The sequence below is a fragment of the Artemia franciscana genome, chromosome 3, assembly GCF_032884065.1.
Source record: "Artemia franciscana chromosome 3, ASM3288406v1, whole genome shotgun sequence".
NCBI classification, from domain to species: Eukaryota; Metazoa; Arthropoda; class Branchiopoda; order Anostraca; family Artemiidae; genus Artemia; species Artemia franciscana.
Genome location: NC_088865.1, coordinates 43,440,582 through 43,460,613, shown reverse-complemented (window position 1 = coordinate 43,460,613; position 20,032 = coordinate 43,440,582). Strand labels below are relative to the sequence as shown.

Here is a 20,032-nt window from a genome sequence, read left to right as displayed (position 1 = left end):
GACTTACTTTATGATTTGACTTCGTTTTGTTTGACTTTTAAAAGGTCACATGTTCAAGCCACACGACAGCCACGTCGATAAAATTCAAGATGTGAGATAGATTCATGTCCTTCGTTGGTTTCAACTTCGCACTTGTGCTACAGTGGTGGACAATTAAAATGATAAAAATTCAGTTTAAAAATCCTGTATCTGAACTAAATTTTTTACAGCCATTTTTTACTAATAAAATACATTTTGTAAAATTTATCGAACAGATATAAAAATTGTTATTCAAGCTACTAATTTTTTTATATGAAAAAAATGTCGATCTTAAAACTCCACTTTGACGGGCTAATAAAAAAATTCATGCTCGGAAATAGATAATTGCTCAACTCACCAAATTACACACATAATGCATTATTTGTGCTGTAGTACAGAAAATATTTGTTTTCATCAACGAGTGCCACCATATTACGGCCATATAACGATATAACTCTTATTTGACTTATCAAATAGTTCTTATTATAATTTTACTCTGACAGCAATTGCTAGTTAGACTTAAAATTTATCATAGATGCTTAGCGGAGCATAAATTAAATTTTCATTTTTTTAATGTTCCACTCGTTTGTTTGTCTTTATTTATTATTATTTTTTTTATGGAACCAGAGTACAAAAATGTATTGGAATTCTGGTCTTGACGATTACCTTATCTTTAGAATATTTTACCATATTTTTTAAATTATTAAGTAACTTCGAAAATTACTAGAATTAAAATTTGGTGTATTTTAACACACGGGGATTATATCAGAGAAGATAATAGTCCAGGACTTTTAGGGTTTGACCCGGACAAAATTGCAATATAAACGAAAATGGTACCAAAATGATCAGAAAAAAATTCTGTACAACATACTAAAAGTCCCCATAAATCCGAGTGGGGCGAGTACCCGAAAAACAGGGGAAAAGGGGGAAATACGGGGGAAAATGGGAAAAATGCCGAACATGCCCAGAAAATAGTTTAAAGTGAGTTTTCTGGGGTTTTCACATACGCTGATTACGAAATTGACATCTAAAATTCAGTATAGAAAAAGAGTACTGCGGAAAACGGGGGAACAGGGGAAAGAGGGTTGAAAAGAGAAGAATACAGGGTAGGGGTAGAAAGCGGTTTGAAAGATATTTTCTGGGGTATTCCTATCTGGTGATTACGAAATTGAGAAATAAAATGATATAAAAAAATCGATTAACATAAAACGGGGAAATGGGGGGGAGGGGAAAAGGGAAATATACAGGGTAGGGGTAGAAAACATGTGGAAATGTGTTTTCTAGGGTTTTTCTATCTGCTGATCACGAAACTGACCCCTAAAATGAAGGAAAGAAAACGAGAACCATGAAAACCGAACAAAACTGGAGGAAACAACGGAAAAGGGGAAGGGAGGCCTGACTCCTGAGCCAGCTGCTAATGGCTAATAAGTAGGCCTATGGACAAAATAACTCGCTTAAGTATCAAACTTGTACTTTCTTGAATCACAGACATTTCTTACAACCATTTGAATTACTAAACATAAAGAAAACAACCGCTTGGCAGTTATATATAAAATGGCTATTATATGTAAAATTTGCACTTTCGAAGGCAGTATAGTTGACTTGAAAAACACAGCATTGATATCACTAGTCGAGCTCCTCGTCTTCGACAATCTCGTTGTCCCTGTTCAAACAGTTGATACCCTGACATTCTCCGCACGCGAACGTACACGCTAATCCATTTTTCTTGCAGCTGCATCGCGAGTTCTCGCAGCCTGTCTTACAGTTGCATCTCACGACACTCAAAAGAGTCTGAGGTGCGGGCAACAAATGGGTCATCACAGGTGAGTATTTATGGTCTCTGAGGACCCAACCCCAGTCAGCCGGGTCGAGGTCAGCTGGTTCCCCTTTCCAACGGGATACCTGGAGGCGCACTCGCTGGGAGTGGAATGAAGCTGCAGCTTCGGTTGGCGGAAGCCTTTCAGGCTTAACAAACGCCGTAGTATTAGACGAAGAAACTTTTTCCAAGAAAATTCGATGTCGCAGCTTAGTGAGATCTTCGTTTGGTCGTGCTTTATACAAGCTGAGGAGAAGATATTCACCCGCTTTCACAATTTCATCTTTGGACGATGATTCATCCAGAAACACTTTGCATTTTTTTCTGAACACTTCGCTCTTCTTCAAAAGAGGTAGCACAGCTTGCTTTCCAAGTCCGAAAACTCGTGAGGTCGTGTCACATCCCAAGAGTGCGTGCCCTACCAGAAGCAGCCTGGATACTTCTCGCATTTTTTTTTGCACTTCGTTGAGGCACCAGAACCGTGTTATCGCTTCTTTTGCGTTCGTTGACGATTCGAAGTAAAGTGTTTTTGCATTAGGCGGGAGGTGATACAAGAGTAGAATCAGAAGGTCAGTGTCGTTGCCAAGAACTATTGTTTCAGAGTTTTCTGCTTTCGTTACGGCAGTCTTCACGATTAGATAGTCAGCATCGTCCTTCGCATGGACGACTTCAAATCCTTTGGCTCTGAGTTTTTCCCCGATGTAGCTTATAATTCGCTGTTTGTTCTGAGAGTTGCTCAAAAACTCTTCCTTCTTTTTCTGGAGCTTCATCCCTAAACTGAAATCGATCACTTGATGATGGCTTCCCTTACACCGTCGGTTGTGCGTAGCATCTTTCGTGGTTGGACCAGCGCTGTATCCATCGAAGACAACAGTAGGGGAGGTACAGCGTCGAGTAACGAGTCCTGTATTTGTTCTCGAACTTTGTTTTAGATGTCAATTTTATAATCAGCAGATAGAAAAACCCTAGAAAACACATTTCCACATGCTTTCTACCCCTACCCTGTATATTTTCCTTTTTCCCCTCCCCCCCATTTCCCCGTTTTATGTTAATCGATTTTTGTATATCATTTTATATCTCAATTTCATAATCACCAGATAGGAATACCCCAGAAAATATCTTCCAAACCGCTTTCTACCCCTACCCTGTATTCTTCTCTTTTCTCCCCTCTTTCCCCTGTTCCCCCGTTTTCCGTAGTACTCTTTTTCTATACTGAATTTTGGATGTCAATTTCGTAATCAGCGTATGTGAAAACCCTAGAAAACTCACTTTAAACTATTTTCTGGGCATGTTCGGCATTTTTCCCATTTTCCCCCGCATTTCCCCCTTTTCCCCTGTTTTTCGGGTACTCGCCCCACTCGGATTTATGGGGACTTTTAGTATGTTGTACAGAATTTTTTTCTGATCATTTTGGTACCATTTTCGTTTATATTGCAATTTTGTCCGGGTTCGACCCTTTTTTGAGCTAAAAGTCCTGGACTATAAGCATTGGGCAGTGTTGGCTGACAAAAGCGACGTTGGCTATATTTACCAACATTTATTTGGAAAGCATGGATCTAAGTCCTGGCCATGTCCTGGCAAGCTTATTTATAATAAAGTTTAATTATTGCTAAGAATTCATTGACAACTAAATCATGTTTCCCTTTTATCCATTCTCGTCATTTGACCTTAGAAATTCAACGGTAGAATATATAATTGTGATTATTTTTCAAACTTGAAAATCTAGCTTCCAAGACTTCTTAAGATGTTAAGCTTTTTTAAAGCAAGTTTCAATTACTGAGAGAATTTGACATACTTAGATTTTTGCCAATAACTTACTAGCATTTTTGGTTGGATGTTATTTTTTGGTATCCTTGGACAAGATCCAGTACTGAATTTTGACAAAAATTAATTTCTTTCAACTTATTCTGATCGCTATTTTAATGTTTTCGATATTTGAAACAATAACTTTCTTGCCAAAGTTTTTAGGCCGTTTTAAAATTGATGTCATCGAATAAGTAGAAGATTTGTCAAACGAAGTTGGTCGTGCAGTAACGTATTGATGCCCTATGAGTCGAAGGACGGGGAGATAGCGTCTAAATCCTAAAACCTAAGATATTATAAAGTATCTAAAATCAGGAACGCAGCTCGATAGTTTTAATATTTTATCAAATAGATAAAAAAAACATACATGGCATATTGGTATCTTATGAATATTATCGGATACTGATTGCTAGAGGAACGCACCCAGGAGGGGGGGTGCCTTGAGTTTGCACTCTCCCTAATTTCTTTACGGTTTTCCCATATTTCTTGTGCTTTTCGTATAATTAATACATTTTTGGTATTTTTGCCTTTTTTTTTCGAAATATATTCTTTAATATTTAGTAAGTGATATGTCAGTGGTAATGGAGACAGCCATTGAGTCTCATGGATGCCAAATTAGTGCTCAACTTTCTTAGTTTTAGATTACGAGGAATATCTTGCTATTCTAGCGAGAAGCGTAGAAGGTGTCGCTAAAGGTGCTACAGAGAAAGAGAGAGAGGGGGGGGGGAGAAGAAAGAGAGAGGAGAGAGACAAAGAGTAAAAAACTGAGACAAGCAGAGAGACAAAAAAAAGGATAAGAGAAAATGCTTTTTTTTTTGGAAAAAGAAACTTACTAAAAATAGCACCCACATAACAATCCATGTTAACTTTTAGAGAAGTTAACATGGCTCTGGCATATAACTCAAAATTAACGATGATTTATACACCAATAGTCTTTGACCTTCTGAATGGGAGCAATTAAATAATTGGCTAAGTAATTAATCGGCAAATTAATTAAATAATTGTGCTCTATTTTCTCGAATTCTAATAGTTTAGAATCATTCTAATGTATTCTTTTTTTCAGAAATCGAGCCCCCAAAGCTGCCAAACCATGAAACTTCTCCCGCCGTTTTGGCTTTTCATATAGGTCTTAATGGAAGAAAAATCCGGCAAATTAAACAAATGCTACAAGCCCTCTATTCTCCAAAGCATTATTATTTGTTACATGTTGACTTGAGACAGGTAAATCTTTGTATTTGAATAGTTTCACTTATAGAATATGAGCATAAATAAAAGTTCAAATAGGGATAAAATCCTTTTAATAGAAAGTGATAAATCAAACAGTTCGTGGTAACGAACTGTAGTAAGGAGCGACCCGGCTCAATAGTAACCAAAACTCTAAAAAATTGAATTTTGATATCAATAGCTACATCAAAAGAATCGCATTTTAATGCTGATTTTAAATATATAAGTTTTAACAAGTTTAGTGTTACCCATCAAAAGTTACGAGCCTGAGAAAATTTGCCTTATTTAGGAAAATAGGGGGAAACACCCCCTAAAAGTCGTAGGATGTTAACGAAAATGACACCATCAGATTCAGCGTATCAGAGAACCCTACTGTAGAAGTTTCAAGCTCTTATCTACAAAAATGTGGAATTTTCTATTTTTTGCCAAAAGACAAATCACGGGTGCGTGTTTATTTGTTTGTTTTTTTTTTTTGTTTTTTTTTTTTTCTTTTCCCCAGGGGTCATCGTATCGACCAAGTGGTCCTAGAATGTTGCAAGAGGGCTCATTCTAACGGAAATGAAAAGTTCTAGTGCCCTTTTTAAGTGACCAAAAAAATTGGAGGGCATCTAGGCCCCCTCCCACGCTCATTTTTTTCCCAAAGTCAACGGATCAAAATTTTGAGATAGCCATTTTGTTCAACATAGTCGAAAACCATAAAAACTATGTCTTTGGGGATGACTTACTCCCCCACAATCCCTGGGGGAGGGGCTGCAAGTTACAAACTTTGACCAGTGTTTACATATAGTAATGGTTATTGGGAAGTGTACAGACGTTTTCAGGGGGATTTTATTTTGCTTGGGGGTGGGGCTGAGGAGAGGGGGCTATGTTGGAGGATCTTTCCTTGGAGGAATCTGTCATGGGGAAAGAAAAATTCAATGAAAAGGGCGCAGGATTCTCAAGCATTACTATAAGAAAACAATGAAAAATAAACATGAAAACGTTTTTTCAAATGAAAGGAAGAAGTAGCATTGAAACTTAAAACGAACAGAGATTATTCCGCATATGAGGGGTTCTAAAAATACTTTAGCATAAAGAGTGAGGTATTTAGGAGGAGATAAATACCTTGCTCTTTATGCTAAAGTATTTTTAGTAATTTAAACTATTTATTCTACGGCCTTTCTGATTCAGGGGTCATTCTTAAAGAATTGGGACAAAACTTACGATTTAGTGTAAAGAGCGAGGTATTAACGAGGGTACAAACTCCCTCGTATACATATTAAAAATATAAGGTTATGAAAGTTTGTTACGTAAGTTAATTGTTAAGTTACGTATATTTTTTACTAATAAAAACGTTCGTTAAATATTAAAAGTTCTAGTTGCCTTTTTAAGTAACCGAAAAATTGGAGGGCAACTAGGCCTCCTTCTCCACCCCTTATTTCTCAAAATCGTCTGATCAAAACTAAGAGAAAGCCATTTAGCAAAGAAAAAAGAATTATTATACAAATTTCATTTTAATAATTTATGTGCGGAGAGCCAAAACCAAACATGCATTAATTCAAAAACGTTCAGAAATTAAATAAAAAAAAAATAATTTTTTTAGCTGAAAGTAAGGAGCGACATTAAAACTTAAAACGAACAGAAATTACTCCGTATATGAAATGAGTTGTCCCCTCCGCAATCCCTCGCTCTTTACGCTAAAGTTTGACTCTTTGCCACAATTCTACTTTTTAAAAAAAATTAAAAGCTTTAGCGTAAAGAGCGAGGGATTGCGGAGGGGACAACTCATTTCATATACGGAGTAATTTCTGTTCGTTTTAAGTTTTAATGTCGCTCCTTACTTTCAGCTAAAAAAATTATTTTTTTTTTATTTAATCTCACTAAAATAACGACATGTTGGTAATCGAAAATTGATGGATAAAAGGAGGACTATCATATTTAGAGTACACCAACATGATACTAAGATAGAAAGTTTAAAAATAAAACCTTAGATTTAATATATATATATATATATATATATATATATATATATATATATATATATATATATATATATATATATATATATATATATATATATATATATATATATATATATACGTTATCTTTACAAACGAGGGGTAATTGTATTAATATTTATGTAGCCTATCTATTTATTTTTTCTTGAAAATGGCTCCATTGCATAAAAATCGGCTTCATCTTGTTTTTTCTCCCATAAAAAAATGATCTAGACAGATCATAAGTCTGAGAAAATTCAATAACAGCCTTAATTTTGAAAAAGAGATTCACGTCAGTGACGTCATTTGTCTATACATCATTTCAGTACTACAATGACGTTGTCACACTTACGTGGAAAAATTGATGATATTCATGCATGGAAAAGCTTACATTAAATTACTTAAACAGCAAAAACTGGTAAATGCAAAAATATTTGTATATATTTTGACAAGGGATTACAAAAATTCAAAAACCATAAAAAAGAAAGCTGAAAGTTTGAGCCTTAGTAAAAATCGTTGGTGAAAATTGTACTTGGTCGAATAATCAAATATCTTTGAGAATTAAAATGATCAATCATTGGAACCACCTTAACTATCAAACGTGACAAGACCAAGAGAACACCCCGAATAAATTAAATTCACAACGGTTGAGAATCAACAACATGGACTATGAAATGAGACAAGACCCAAAAAACGAAAATTTAAAAGTGTTATAAATGATAATTCGTCGGAAAAAAAAGAAGTTTTTGTCCCACCACCTGACAATTAACAAATCTTCAACCTGGACCGGAATGTGAAACTAGACCAATAGGGACAACTAAAGTTAAGACAATTGGCAAATTGTCTCAAGAAACGAAAATCCAAATGAAGGAGAAAGAAAAATAGGGTTAGAAGTTAAGCGACAGCGGAGTCAAAACTTACCAAAATTGAAAATGATAATTATGATAATTGTGGTTGGGATTTTGATATGTATAAGTTCATCAATGCTTACCATGCCTTTGGTTAAAAAAAAAAAAAAAATTTCTGCCATAAGTATTTCGTAATGACAAAGGATAAACCGGGGCTAAAGTTGACGTTTAACACTTTATAAAAGCTCCAAGCAATGAAATAGCTATAAATAACGACGTTAGGTTTTATAAGGACGTTAGCCAAGAACCTGATATTGCATCAGCCTTGGTTAAAAAACAAAGTTTTGGCGTTATGTTTTTCAAAATGACAAAAGACAGGCTAAGGCGAACGTCCAACAACAAAAGAATTGTAGTTCTACAAAGGCACCAATTCTAATGCAAGGTTATATAAAAAATTTAAGGGTTTCATTGATGAAAATGAAGCACAGATAAATATGATTAGAAAACTGGTGAAAGTGAGAATCGCAACAGCTAAAGAAAATGGCAGGGAACAAACGACAGTGAAAATACAATTGAATTTTAAACAAAATTTTGAACATCTGTAAAAAATTTTGATCTGTAGTTGGAAACTGGAAAAGAAGTGTTGGTTTTGTGTAACGCATTAGGAAATTAAATGAGATGATGTATGAATCTAAAAAAACTTTCTGAGGTATAGATGAACAAGAATTTACAATGACATCTACATTGCCAGTATGAAATCTACATTTTTTCTTGTTGGGAAACAAGAAACAGCGATTACTGGCCAGAAAATGAAACTTTCATAGGTAAAGATGAACAAAAACGGACAAGTAAATCTAGGGTTGGAAAACAAGGAACAGCGATGACTGGCCACAAAATCAATCTAAATAGGTCAGGACTTTAAGAAAGAATTCGTATTTTTCACAGAGCAGCTGTATCAAACTTTTGGTGACGTCAAGACATTAAGAAAAGGCTCAAATTAACTGCGGTTAGAAGGCAAGTGACAATAAGAATCCATATATAGAAGCCTGCCACGTGCCGAAAACGTGGCACAGCGGTGAAGCCGTCTTCTTTAAAAAAGAATTCATATTTTTCATATTCACAGGATAGCTGTATCGAACCTGTGGTTTGCGTCATGACATCAAGAAACCGCTCAAATTGTCTGCGGATAGAAGACAAGTGACAACGAGAATCCATATATTTAAGTATATATATAAATATATATATATATATATATATATATATATATATATATATATATATATATATATATATATATATAGTTAGAAGCTAGAAGTTTATTATTCAATACAATACAATACAAAATTCAAAATGGAATTACAATACACTTATTCCCCCCCGAAAGGCTCCATGGCCAGGGATACTAGGGGGATGAAAAAAATACAAGCAACAACTTCAATATAAGCAATATATATAAGGGGGATGCAATATAAGCAACAACTACAAAAAAAGAACAATAGAACATACCTGAACATAGAGAACATACCTGAGACCTGAGAGTCAAAGCGCAGAGAAGACAACCATACACCATGAACAGAACTCAAGGGACATCAACTCCTCACAGAAAAAAAAGTTATTCTATTTAATTCTTTATTAAATGATCCTTAAGAATCCTTTTAATAGTCCCAAACAAGTGGCATCTCTATACTGAAGAAGGTAGTGAATTCCAGACATGTTGACAAGTAATTAGAGGATTGAAATCTGATCAAATAGTATGGTTAGGCGGAATGTAGATATTATTTTGGAAGATTGCCGTAAAGCTGATGAAAGACAAAAGAAGCACAAGAAATAATGTAAATAGACCGTATATTTTACAGCGGTGTTAGTGAGGAACGGTTGGTGTCCATAACCAGATGCCGTGCTCTATTATACATGACAGAAATTGACCACAGTGTAGACGGAAAAGTAGATATCCATACAATGGGACAATAAGAAACATATGACTGGACAAGACAGAAAAAAAGAAGTTTCAGAGTAGATCCAGGAAATGTGTGTCTAAGTTTTCGAATGATACCCCAACTCCGTGAGACCTTAACCCTAATCATGGCTATATGGTTTCAGAATGAAAGGCTCTCATCAAGCAGGATACCAAGAAACCGGACCACCCGATTCTCTGGTCTACACAAGGAGCCTTGTGATACCTGAAGGTGCGTAAGCTGAGGGAAAGCTATACCAATTCAGGAAAAGATAAGAAAATGTGACTTACTACCATTCAAGACAAAGTAATTCGCATTAAACCATGAAATAACTCTCTTGAATAATGCCACAAAGTTAGACTTGATATCACATTCAGTCTTCCCAAGAGTCCCGCAAAAGCAACAAGAAAATCTTCGTTAGAAGTAGTATTGGAACAAGACCTAGCATCAGGATGACACAGGTTGTAGCATGCCAGAGGCCTGGTGTTTTTTTAGCGCCTAATTCAGATCATTAACATGAATCAGAAATAAAATGGGACCAAGAACAGATCCCTGAGGGACGCCATAATATACTTTAGAAGGACTCCGGAAAAGCAGATCAAGTGAAATAAGCCTACCAGAAAGATATGAATCAAACCAAGAAAAAGTGTTTGATCTTATACCAATATGCGATAGTTTACAAAGAAGAACCCGATGAGTCAAGGAATTAAAAGCTTTACGGACATTCAAAAATAAAGCTGCAGGGATATGACCAGAATCTATTGCCAAATGAATGAGATTCGAGGAAGCTGCGCAAGCATGCTCCGTAGAGTGACTCGCTCGGAATCCAAACTGGAAATCATGCAAAAATTCTTTTGCATCCAGAAAACTAAGAAGCCTGGATAGAAGAAGCCTTCTCAAACATTTTGCTGAAAACAGATAGGAGAGAAATTGGCCTATAATTAGGAGGATCACTCCAAGAACCACCATTATACAGCAATAAAACCTTAGTTCGCTTGAGCGATTCAGGGAAAATTCTTTACTCAAAAGACAGATGGACAAGCTTAGTCAATGGTGACAGAATAGCAAGCAGAATGGCACGGATAACACTTGTAGGAATTTTGTCCGGTCCTGAAGAGGATGATCCTTTAAGAGCATTCACGATACGAGCTACCTCAAATTCAGAAACAGAATTCAAGATCATCGACTTTAAACATGAGGGTCCAAGATAGGTTCTGAAATATATATATATATATATATATATATATATATATATATATATATATATATATATATATATATATATATATATATATATATATATATATATAGTAAGATACAGCCAAAATTTTGATGAAGAGTATTTTTCAGGTGTTTCGGGAAAGCGACTCTTACTTATATGTGCAAACGGCTTATTTTGAACAATTTTTTGGTGAATTGCCTAAAAAAGTGACAATGCTATGCCGTGTTTTTTGTTTGAATGGTCCAGAAACCTCCATCGAAAACATTTTAGGGCTCCAATGACCTTCTCTTTTTTATGCATAAGAATGAATTATGCAATGCCATGTTCTATTCAAAATAGCAAATTGATAAGCTTTCGGAAATAGATGACCATATTGTAACATTTTAAAATGAACATTGAGAGACGAATAATTGTATGGGAACACAACCTCTTCCCTGTATCACCCCAGACTACGGTCACAATGACCACTCAAGATTTAATTGATGGTCATAGGATATTGGAAGAGGACTACTTTGAATGAAAACTGCGATCTTTAGCTATTTTTATATGGATTAGCGTGATTCCTCATCTTAAACAATATTATAACTTGGATGTTGTTTTTTTTTATTTAAAGAAAGCGTTATAATATTTTTTAAATTCACATTTCCTGATATTTTAATTGATTTGTAGAATACCAAAGATTCTATTTTTGTCTTGTTTTACTGTAAATTAAGCTTTCACATTTTTTGTAAAAAAGTTCATACACTTAGTTCAAACTTTTTCTTGGCTTATTTTACTGGACCTGGTGGCTATTTTTATTAATAATGTTGTATGGGTTCCCTACTTTCTCTCTTTTTTTCTCTCACTCACTTTCTCTGTTTTATTTAAACTTCGATATCTTATTGTCTTAAATAATAATTTCAAATTCTATAGCACCTCTTTTATTATTTCAATTTTGCAGGACTATTTATACAACGAGTTGAAGAAGCTGGAAGACATGTTTCCAAATGTCCGACTCCAAAAACATAGGATTAAAGGTATATGGGGAGCCCCCTCACTCTACCAGCTCCTTAGACATGGTTTGAAGGAGCTATTGGAGTGGGCACCGGACTGGGACTTCTTCATAAACCTGAGTGAATCTTGCTTTCCTTTACAGTGAGTAAACACTCTTATATTGAGTGAAATCAATACATTTTGAAGCTTTTTCTCTAAATAATAAAGGAAGCCTAAGAAATAATGCCAACTACGGGAAATAACCATATATCCAATACACTCACTAATATGGCTAAAATTGGCAATTAAGGCTCTAAATTTGGCTCTAAATGGTAATCAAGAGCCAATCTAACCAGTAATCCCAACAGACATTATTTGAAAGAAGCTAAATGAAGTATATGACAGTCATAGGCATGACAATTCAAATAATAGTTCAAAAATTTAGTTTCGGTAAAACAAAACTTCCTGTTTTTCCCTGCTTTTTAAAATTTAAAAAGTAAAAAAAGAGCTAAAGCCAATGAGAACAAAACGATAATTCAATTTAAAAATGTTGTTTATAGCTATTTTATTTCTTCGATGGAGAAGGCGTTCCAATATACTGTTGTCAAAAGTATGATAAGCTACTCCTGAAAAGGGGCTCAAACTTTTTTTCAGAAAGTAACTTGAAACTAAAGTGTCAGGAGGTAAGCAATATTTTTTTACTCTTAAAACATTATTAAAACTCACCGTAAAATAACTGTCATACGAAAATGATAAGTTGTTTGCAACTAGAAGATCCGTAAGACCAAGCTTTGTCGTATTAATGTGCTTTAATTTCTGGGTAATGATCCATTGGCAAACTTAGGGATGGCATTGGGGCTGTGAAAGCCAAAAACCTTTATTTGCATTAAAGCTATCTAGATCGTTTAATTAAAATCCGATGTTTGGAGTTTTTAAAGAAAATTTAGATTTTAAGTTTTTTTAATTAAAATTAGATTTTAAGTTTTAGTTAGTTTTTAAAGAAAATTCTCAACAATGTGTTTCAATCTCTTCACTCTCACATGGCATGTATTTAGTTTTGAATTTAATTAGTATTATAGAGTGGAGTTCAATATAGAGACATAGAGTCTAAAAAATATATTTTTCCAAGTGCTTTATCCAGTTTGATACCTTCTTTTGGTAATCAGAGGTACTAAAATGATTACCACGTCGCCTGAAGATATCGTGTTAATATCCGAAAAATATCGGGGTATAATCTAAGTTTGCATTTTGTTTTTTATGTTTTTAGTTTTCATTGTGTTGCTACAGCATTCCTGATGCAACCAATTTGGTTCTACGAAATGATACTAAACTAAGGATTGTACCCTCCGTGTTATATGGACTCGTATTTTTTTTGTGTATGAAGAAATTAATTGACAGAGAAAAAAAAAAAATCAATCAACAAAAAAAACAAAGATGAATACAATTTATGCATACAGACCTGTTCTCGAGAGTGGCAAAATACTCCAAAATAAGTTTCGTTTTGGACTTACTCGGAGGGACGAGCATTTGGAGCTGTGTCTGCTCCAGAAGAGTGGGCAATACAATGAGTTTTCTGTAGTAACAATAGTGGTGGTAAGTCGACAGTAAGCAGATGATCAAGCAGGACGGTGGAAAACTTTAACAGTAAAGGTTTCTAGTATTTTAGGATCTGATCTGATCGATGCAAACAAAACTATTAGCTAGAGAATTAATTCTGCTGTGGCTATTTAATTATAATCATTCTGAAAATACGTAATATGGCTAGCTCAAAACATTTGATGGTTCTAGAAGGATAATGGAACTGGGGAAGAGGCTCAAGTATCTGGAGAGACGAAACTCTTGTTTGGTCCCTAAGGATTTTAGTCTATTTTAAGTAAATTTTAAAAATGCGTAATAGGTTAATACTCATATAACGATACTCAAGGTTTTTTTTATATATTTTATAGAAAATTGGACAAAATTGAAAAGTATTATGGTGCCAACCAAGGGAGGAATTTCTTTTGGTCTTACTCAAGCCTTCCAGATAGACGGTTGAAGCAGAATCGACTACAAGAACACTTTGTTGAATGTGATGACTATGTATACATCGTAGGGGTAAGTTTCTTCGTCAATAATGATCTTAATATTAATTTCTTTTAAAGAAACAATAAAAACAACGTGATCTTTCTCCAATATTTGAATATGTGTAATAGTGCCTCATTTAATTTTATTTTTATAAGTTCTGGACATCTTCAATTTTGTACATTTAATTTCATTTCCTTTAACATCTTAAAAATAGATAAATCTTTAATGATATTTAGATTTATGCACAAAAAACACTAAAAACATAAGACTTAGATTTTTTGGGAGCGCAAAAATTCCAGACGGTCTGGAGTACTTCCCCTTGTAAATTTAATTCAATCATTGTCACCCTGTTCGTATTTCATGAAATGACATCCCTCCCTGTGAAAAATTAGGAGATTAGTAGTCCAATTGAAGGTAAGTTGAGCAGAAAAATCCTGTTCAGAAAAGCATTAATTTTAGAACTCCCTCATTTAAAATTTCTTGGAAGTAATTAGGACTAATCTTGAATTTTCATTCAAGTACCAACCAGTGATTGACAGAAAAAATTTGTGGGGCAGCATTGCCACAACAAGACCTGTCTCACTATAATTCATAAGCTAGTATATCAGTTGGCTGATTTAGCATCAATAATTATGACCCAGCTTGCTTTTCGCGAGACTCGCAAAAATTGAAGACAATCATGTAAATATGGGGAAAGGTACCGTCTTTTCTACGGAACAAAAATTTTCTACAGTATATTAACCAATGATTTTCACACAATAATACTGTATGACAAAGTCGTAGCCAGAACGCGGTGATTCTCGTGGTCTTTTATCTGGAACAAGAAATCTCTATAGTATAATAACCAATGATTTTTACACAACAGTACTGTATGAAAGAGTTGTAGCCACAACGAGTGATTCTCGCGGTCTTTTGTATGGAACAAGAATTCTCTATAGTATATTAACCAATGATTTTTACAAAATAACATTGTATGACAGATTCTTAGCCACAACAAGGTGATTCTCGCGGTTTTTTGTTTGGAACAAAAATTTTCTATAGCTGATTAACCAATGATTTGGACACAAAAATACTGTATGACAGAGTCGAAGCCACAACAAAGTGATACTCGCGGTCTTTTATCCAGTATTAAATAAAAAAAATAAAATAATTTAACTGAAAGTAAGGACCGCCATTAAAACTTAAAGGAACAGAAATTATTCCGTGTATGAAAGGGGCTGTCCCCTCCTCAACATTCCACTCTATACGCTAATGTTTTTTATTGTTTTAAAATTCAGAGTTGTAAGAAAGACTCAAACTTTAGCCTAAAGAGCGGGATGTTGAGGAGGGAACAGCCCCTTTCATATACGGAAAAATTTCTGTTTGTTCTAAGTTTTAGTGTCGCTCCTTACTTTCAGTTAAAAAACCATTTTTTTTTTTATTTAATTTCTGAACGTTTTTGTATTAATGCAGGTTTTGATTTTGGCTCACCGTATATGAAAAATTAAAATGAAATTGGCATATTAATTTTACTGTTTTTGGCTAAATGGCTTTCTCAAAGTTTTGATCAGACGATTTTGAGGAAAAAGGGGCGGGAGAGGGGGCCTAGTTGCCCTCTAATATTTGGTTAACTAAAATGGTCACAAGAATTTTCAGTTTTACTTACGAACGTTTTTATTAGTAATAAATATACGTAACTTAAAAAATTTCTTACGTAACGAACTCCTATATTCGTATATATTTATCACGTATATAAGGGGGTTCGCCCTCTCGTCAATATCTCGGTTTTTACGCTAAAGTTCGAATTTTTTTCCAATTCTTTAAGAATGACCCCTGAATCACAAATGCCGTTTAATCAGAATAAATGGCTCTTTTGATATTACTAAAAATACTTTTGCGTAAAGAGCGAGGTTTTGAGGAGTGGAAGAACCCTCTCATATACGTAATTATACGTAATAATTTCTGTTCGTTTAAAGTTTTAATGTTACACATTACTTTCAGTTAAAGAAACACCTGTTTTTTTATTTTGTTTCTTAACGTTTTTAAAATTATTGCTGGTTTTGATTTTGGCACACCGTATATGAATAATTAAAACGAAATTTGCACATTAATTTTACTTCTTTTTTTTTTAGCTAAATGGTTTTCTCAAAGTTTTGATCAGACGATTTCCATAAAAAAGGGGCGTGGGAAGGGGATTATTTTCCATCCAATTTTTTTTATTACTGAAAAAGGCCACTAGAACTTTTAATTTTATTTATGAACATTTTTATTAGTAATAGATAAAAGTAACTTACAAATTAACTTATGTAACAAACTTCTACACTCGTAGATTTTTATTACGTATCTCGCTCTTTACACTGAAGTTGGAATTTCGTTCCATTCATTAAGAATGACCTCTGAATCACAAACGCCGCTTAATGAGAACAAATAGCTCTATTACCAAAAATACTTTAGCGTAAAGAGCGAGATATTGAGGAGGGGACTAACCCCCTTATATACGTAATAATTACAGCTCGTTTTAAGTTTTAATGTTGTTCCTTACTTTCAGTTGAAAAAACTTGTTTTCTTATTTAATTTCTCATTGTTTCTTAAATAATACTTGAAAATCCAGCGCCCCCTTCTTGGAAATTTTTCTTCCCCCATGATAAATTCCTCCATGGAAATATCTTCTGACGTAACGCCCTCCCCCTCCCACCATCAGAAAAAATTCTCTCTGAAAACGTCTTATTAGATTGTCTTATTAGATAAACGTCTTATTAGTTATTAGATTTTTTTACCATACTAAAAAAATGGCCGTAGTTAATTTCCTTTTAGATGAGCCCTCTCGCGACATTTTAGGAAAACTGAGTCGATACGATCACCTTGGTTGAAAGAAAAAAAACAACAAAAAAACAAATAAACACGCATCCGTGTTCTTTCTGCTGACAAAAAATACAAAATGAAAGTACAGCAAAGTTTTCTGATACTCGGAACCTGATGGTGTGATTTTCAGTATGATTCAATGACATTTAGGGGTTGATTCCTCCTTTTTCGAAAATAGGGCAAATTTTCTCACGCTCATAGGATGGGTAAGACTAAACTTGATGAAACTTATATATCTAAAATCAGCATAAATTTTTATTCTTTTGATGTGCATAATGGTATCAAAATTACGTTTTTTAGTGTTTCGGTTATTATTGAGTCTGGTCGCTCCTTACTACAGTTCTTTACCACGAACTGTCTGACAAGAATTCTCTATAGTATATTAACCAACGATTAATACAACATAATACTTTCCTGCTAATTCTAAGATATAATTGGGATCCTAGGACAAAAAAGCCTAATATTATTGAAGGCCAGCCTTAGGTCCTCATTATCAAACATTCAAAGAAAGCCAATTTTATTTTAATATAACGTAGCAATGTTTAATAGCTCTTATGATAAGAACTATTCTTTTTTTGTGGGGGAGGGAGGGGCATTTTTGTGTTATCGTTTATAAGGCATTTATTGTTTGTTTTTCACATAGGAATGTTGAGATGTTCTTGAACCAATCTCAACGAAATAAAAAAAGATCTGCATATGCAGGTATACCCGTACATATCAACTCGCCATCTGTATTGGATACAATCTTGAAAATTAATCTAGAGCAGGCCTACTGGTTTTGATAATTTGCCATCTGATTTTGTTAAGCTTTGATATTCTTTTGTCCTGGGATCAGCAAGCTAGCTACTGAATGGTCCCATCTGGATACTAAAAGCCTGTTTTCAGTTTTACCGAGTTTTCAAGACCTTCTTCATTTTGGCATAATATAAACAGTAAATAAACAGTAAATTTTGGTGTAAAATATAAACAGTAAGGAATCTTGTTTAAATGGAATGTCAATCCGGCTAAAGAGAATTTTTGAGCTTTGAATGTAAGAAATTCAGAAGGTAATGTATTAGCACTGAAGTTAATACTTTTTATTTCTTAAACAAGAGTTTTGTCAATTTTTAAATTCAAAATGAATGAGCTGATGAAAACTATACGTTTCTCCACTTGTACAGGAGATTGTGAGTTTTACTCAAACAGCAGGTGATTGCACTTACTCTCTTTAAGTTAATTCATACAATGTGTCAATCTTTTTTCTCCATTCCTTTTTATATTAAGCAAGCTTTATTTCGATACTAATAATTTTAACCTGCAGATAATACGATAGACATTCTTTTTAGGAAAGAAAATGGCCGAAGAATCTAAGAGTCGATAGCGGGGCTGACTGGTATACTATGCATCGAAGTTTTGCTGAATTTGTCAGTGACCGTAATAATCCTTTAATTCAAGAGTTGGAAAAGATCCAGAACTTCTCTTTTGTACCAACTGAGGTATGTAGCTGTGGCTTCACAAAACCTCCAATCAACTGCAGATCCAATGAACACCTTGCTGTCTGGTTCGACTTAAGTGACTTAAGTCGACTTAAGCGCTTTTGTGTGGACTTGAAATGAAGTAGATAAGTTCGAAGACCACACTGCCTTTCCATGACGAAAGTAAAACAGTTCAAAATAGGGATGATACCTTTTTATTGACAGTGAATAGATATAGCAGTAAAATGAGTTTTACTGCTGATGATGAACACTGTATATGTGTTCGAAATATCCAGTTAAATAATTTATATCTATTCACTGTCAATAAAAAGGTATCATCCCTATTTTGAACTGTTTTACTTTTGAAATGAAGTATTACTTTCTGACTTGCACCGGAAGGATCCGTCCCTTTTCTTTAGCCCATGGCAATTTGTATCATTCCAATAATATGAAAATTATAATTTGGAGCGTTACATTGCTAAAAAGAATTATTGTATTGATAATTTGAGGGACGAACTCGAACGGTTTGAAATGGACTTACTAGGAGGTTCAGAAAATCACCTTTCATGGTTAAGAAGCATGAAATTTAAGCGATACAGAATACATTTATTCAGGTAGAAAGGCTGGGGTACATGGGCAGGAAGTAGGGTCATGCGAAGCGTATGATTAGGCCGGTAGAAGAGCTATAGTGAAGTGCCTATGCTTGTATGGTATACCAGATAAGGAATTTAAAGTGATCAGGAATATGTCCAAGAAAACTATTGGTATGATGAAGATAGGAAATGAGGTTAGTAGCTGATTTGGTGTCGAAACAGGACATAAACTGGGTTGTATCCTATCCCCATTTGTATGGATTATTTTGACGGACCTTGTCCTAAGGAACATGGCAAAGACTATGCACAACGATACTCCTATCTAGATGCCTGTTTCACTGATGACTGTGAAAATGACTGTCAAACAACAAGCTAAACATAAAAAATGTGGTTTTATCCCACCCTCTAGTGCTCTAATGATAGAAAGTGGCTAGAACACATTTTGCGGATGAAGGATGGCAGATTGCCAAAGACTGTCCTTTTTGGCTAACCATCTAGGACTAAACAGAAATCAGATTGTCCTCAGTTGGGGTGGGAGGATATCGCAAAGAAAGATTTAACGGAAATGGGAGATTCCAGGACAGGTGTATAAAGGGAGGCTTTAAATAGATTGGGATAGAGGAGGAGCATGCGTAGTTGTGTTGGCCTCAAAATTAGTTCTTTTTGCCCATTTACGAGGACCGATCGAAAAGGACCCCCAAACTAAAAGGGAAGAGGTTATAAGGAAGGATAGGGGAAATGGGGGCTTCATGAGAGGGGGGTAAAGACTGAAACTTTGAGCAAATTTGGAAGAAAGGAGAGTATGCGCAGCTGATTTGGCTTCAGGTGGCTTCATGCTGCGTTGAAGTGTTAGCAGCAGCAGTAGTAGTAGACAAAGGGCTGCAAAAGATCAAAAACTTAATTTTTTTAACTAAGTGAGGTGTGTAGCTCTAAATCTGTACTTACGACAGTTTCATGAAGGCTGTACACACTTATGTTTTATAGCCATGCTCAATAGTAGAACACTAAATGAAAATCAAAACAACAGTAGTAGAACAGTAAAATCACGCGATTCAAGAATTCTACAGCCTGTATATATATAAGGCAAAAATTGGCTGAATTCCGAGGCTTTAGGGTATAGATAGACATAACATATGGTTGAGAATGAAGAGTTTGTCATAAACATATGAGAATGCAAATGACACAGCTATGGGCCAAGTTACAGGATTGCAAGGAACACGGATAGACATTATATGTATTTGACAAC

General features: G+C 34.6%; 1 protein-coding gene across 2 annotated transcripts in view; it reads left to right on the top strand.

Moving 5' to 3' along the window:
• Positions 1 to 20,032, top strand: part of LOC136025295 (xylosyltransferase oxt-like) — a 141,409-nt gene that overhangs the window by 63,713 nt on the left and 57,664 nt on the right. For both annotated transcript variants that reach the window (XM_065701185.1, XM_065701186.1), the window contains exons 5-8: positions 4,701 to 4,858; positions 11,803 to 11,996; positions 13,781 to 13,928; positions 18,065 to 18,214. In XM_065701185.1, coding sequence (XP_065557257.1) covers positions 4,701 to 4,858; positions 11,803 to 11,996; positions 13,781 to 13,928; positions 18,065 to 18,214 — 650 coding nt within the window. The remainder of the gene's footprint in view (positions 1 to 4,700; positions 4,859 to 11,802; positions 11,997 to 13,780; positions 13,929 to 18,064; positions 18,215 to 20,032) is intronic.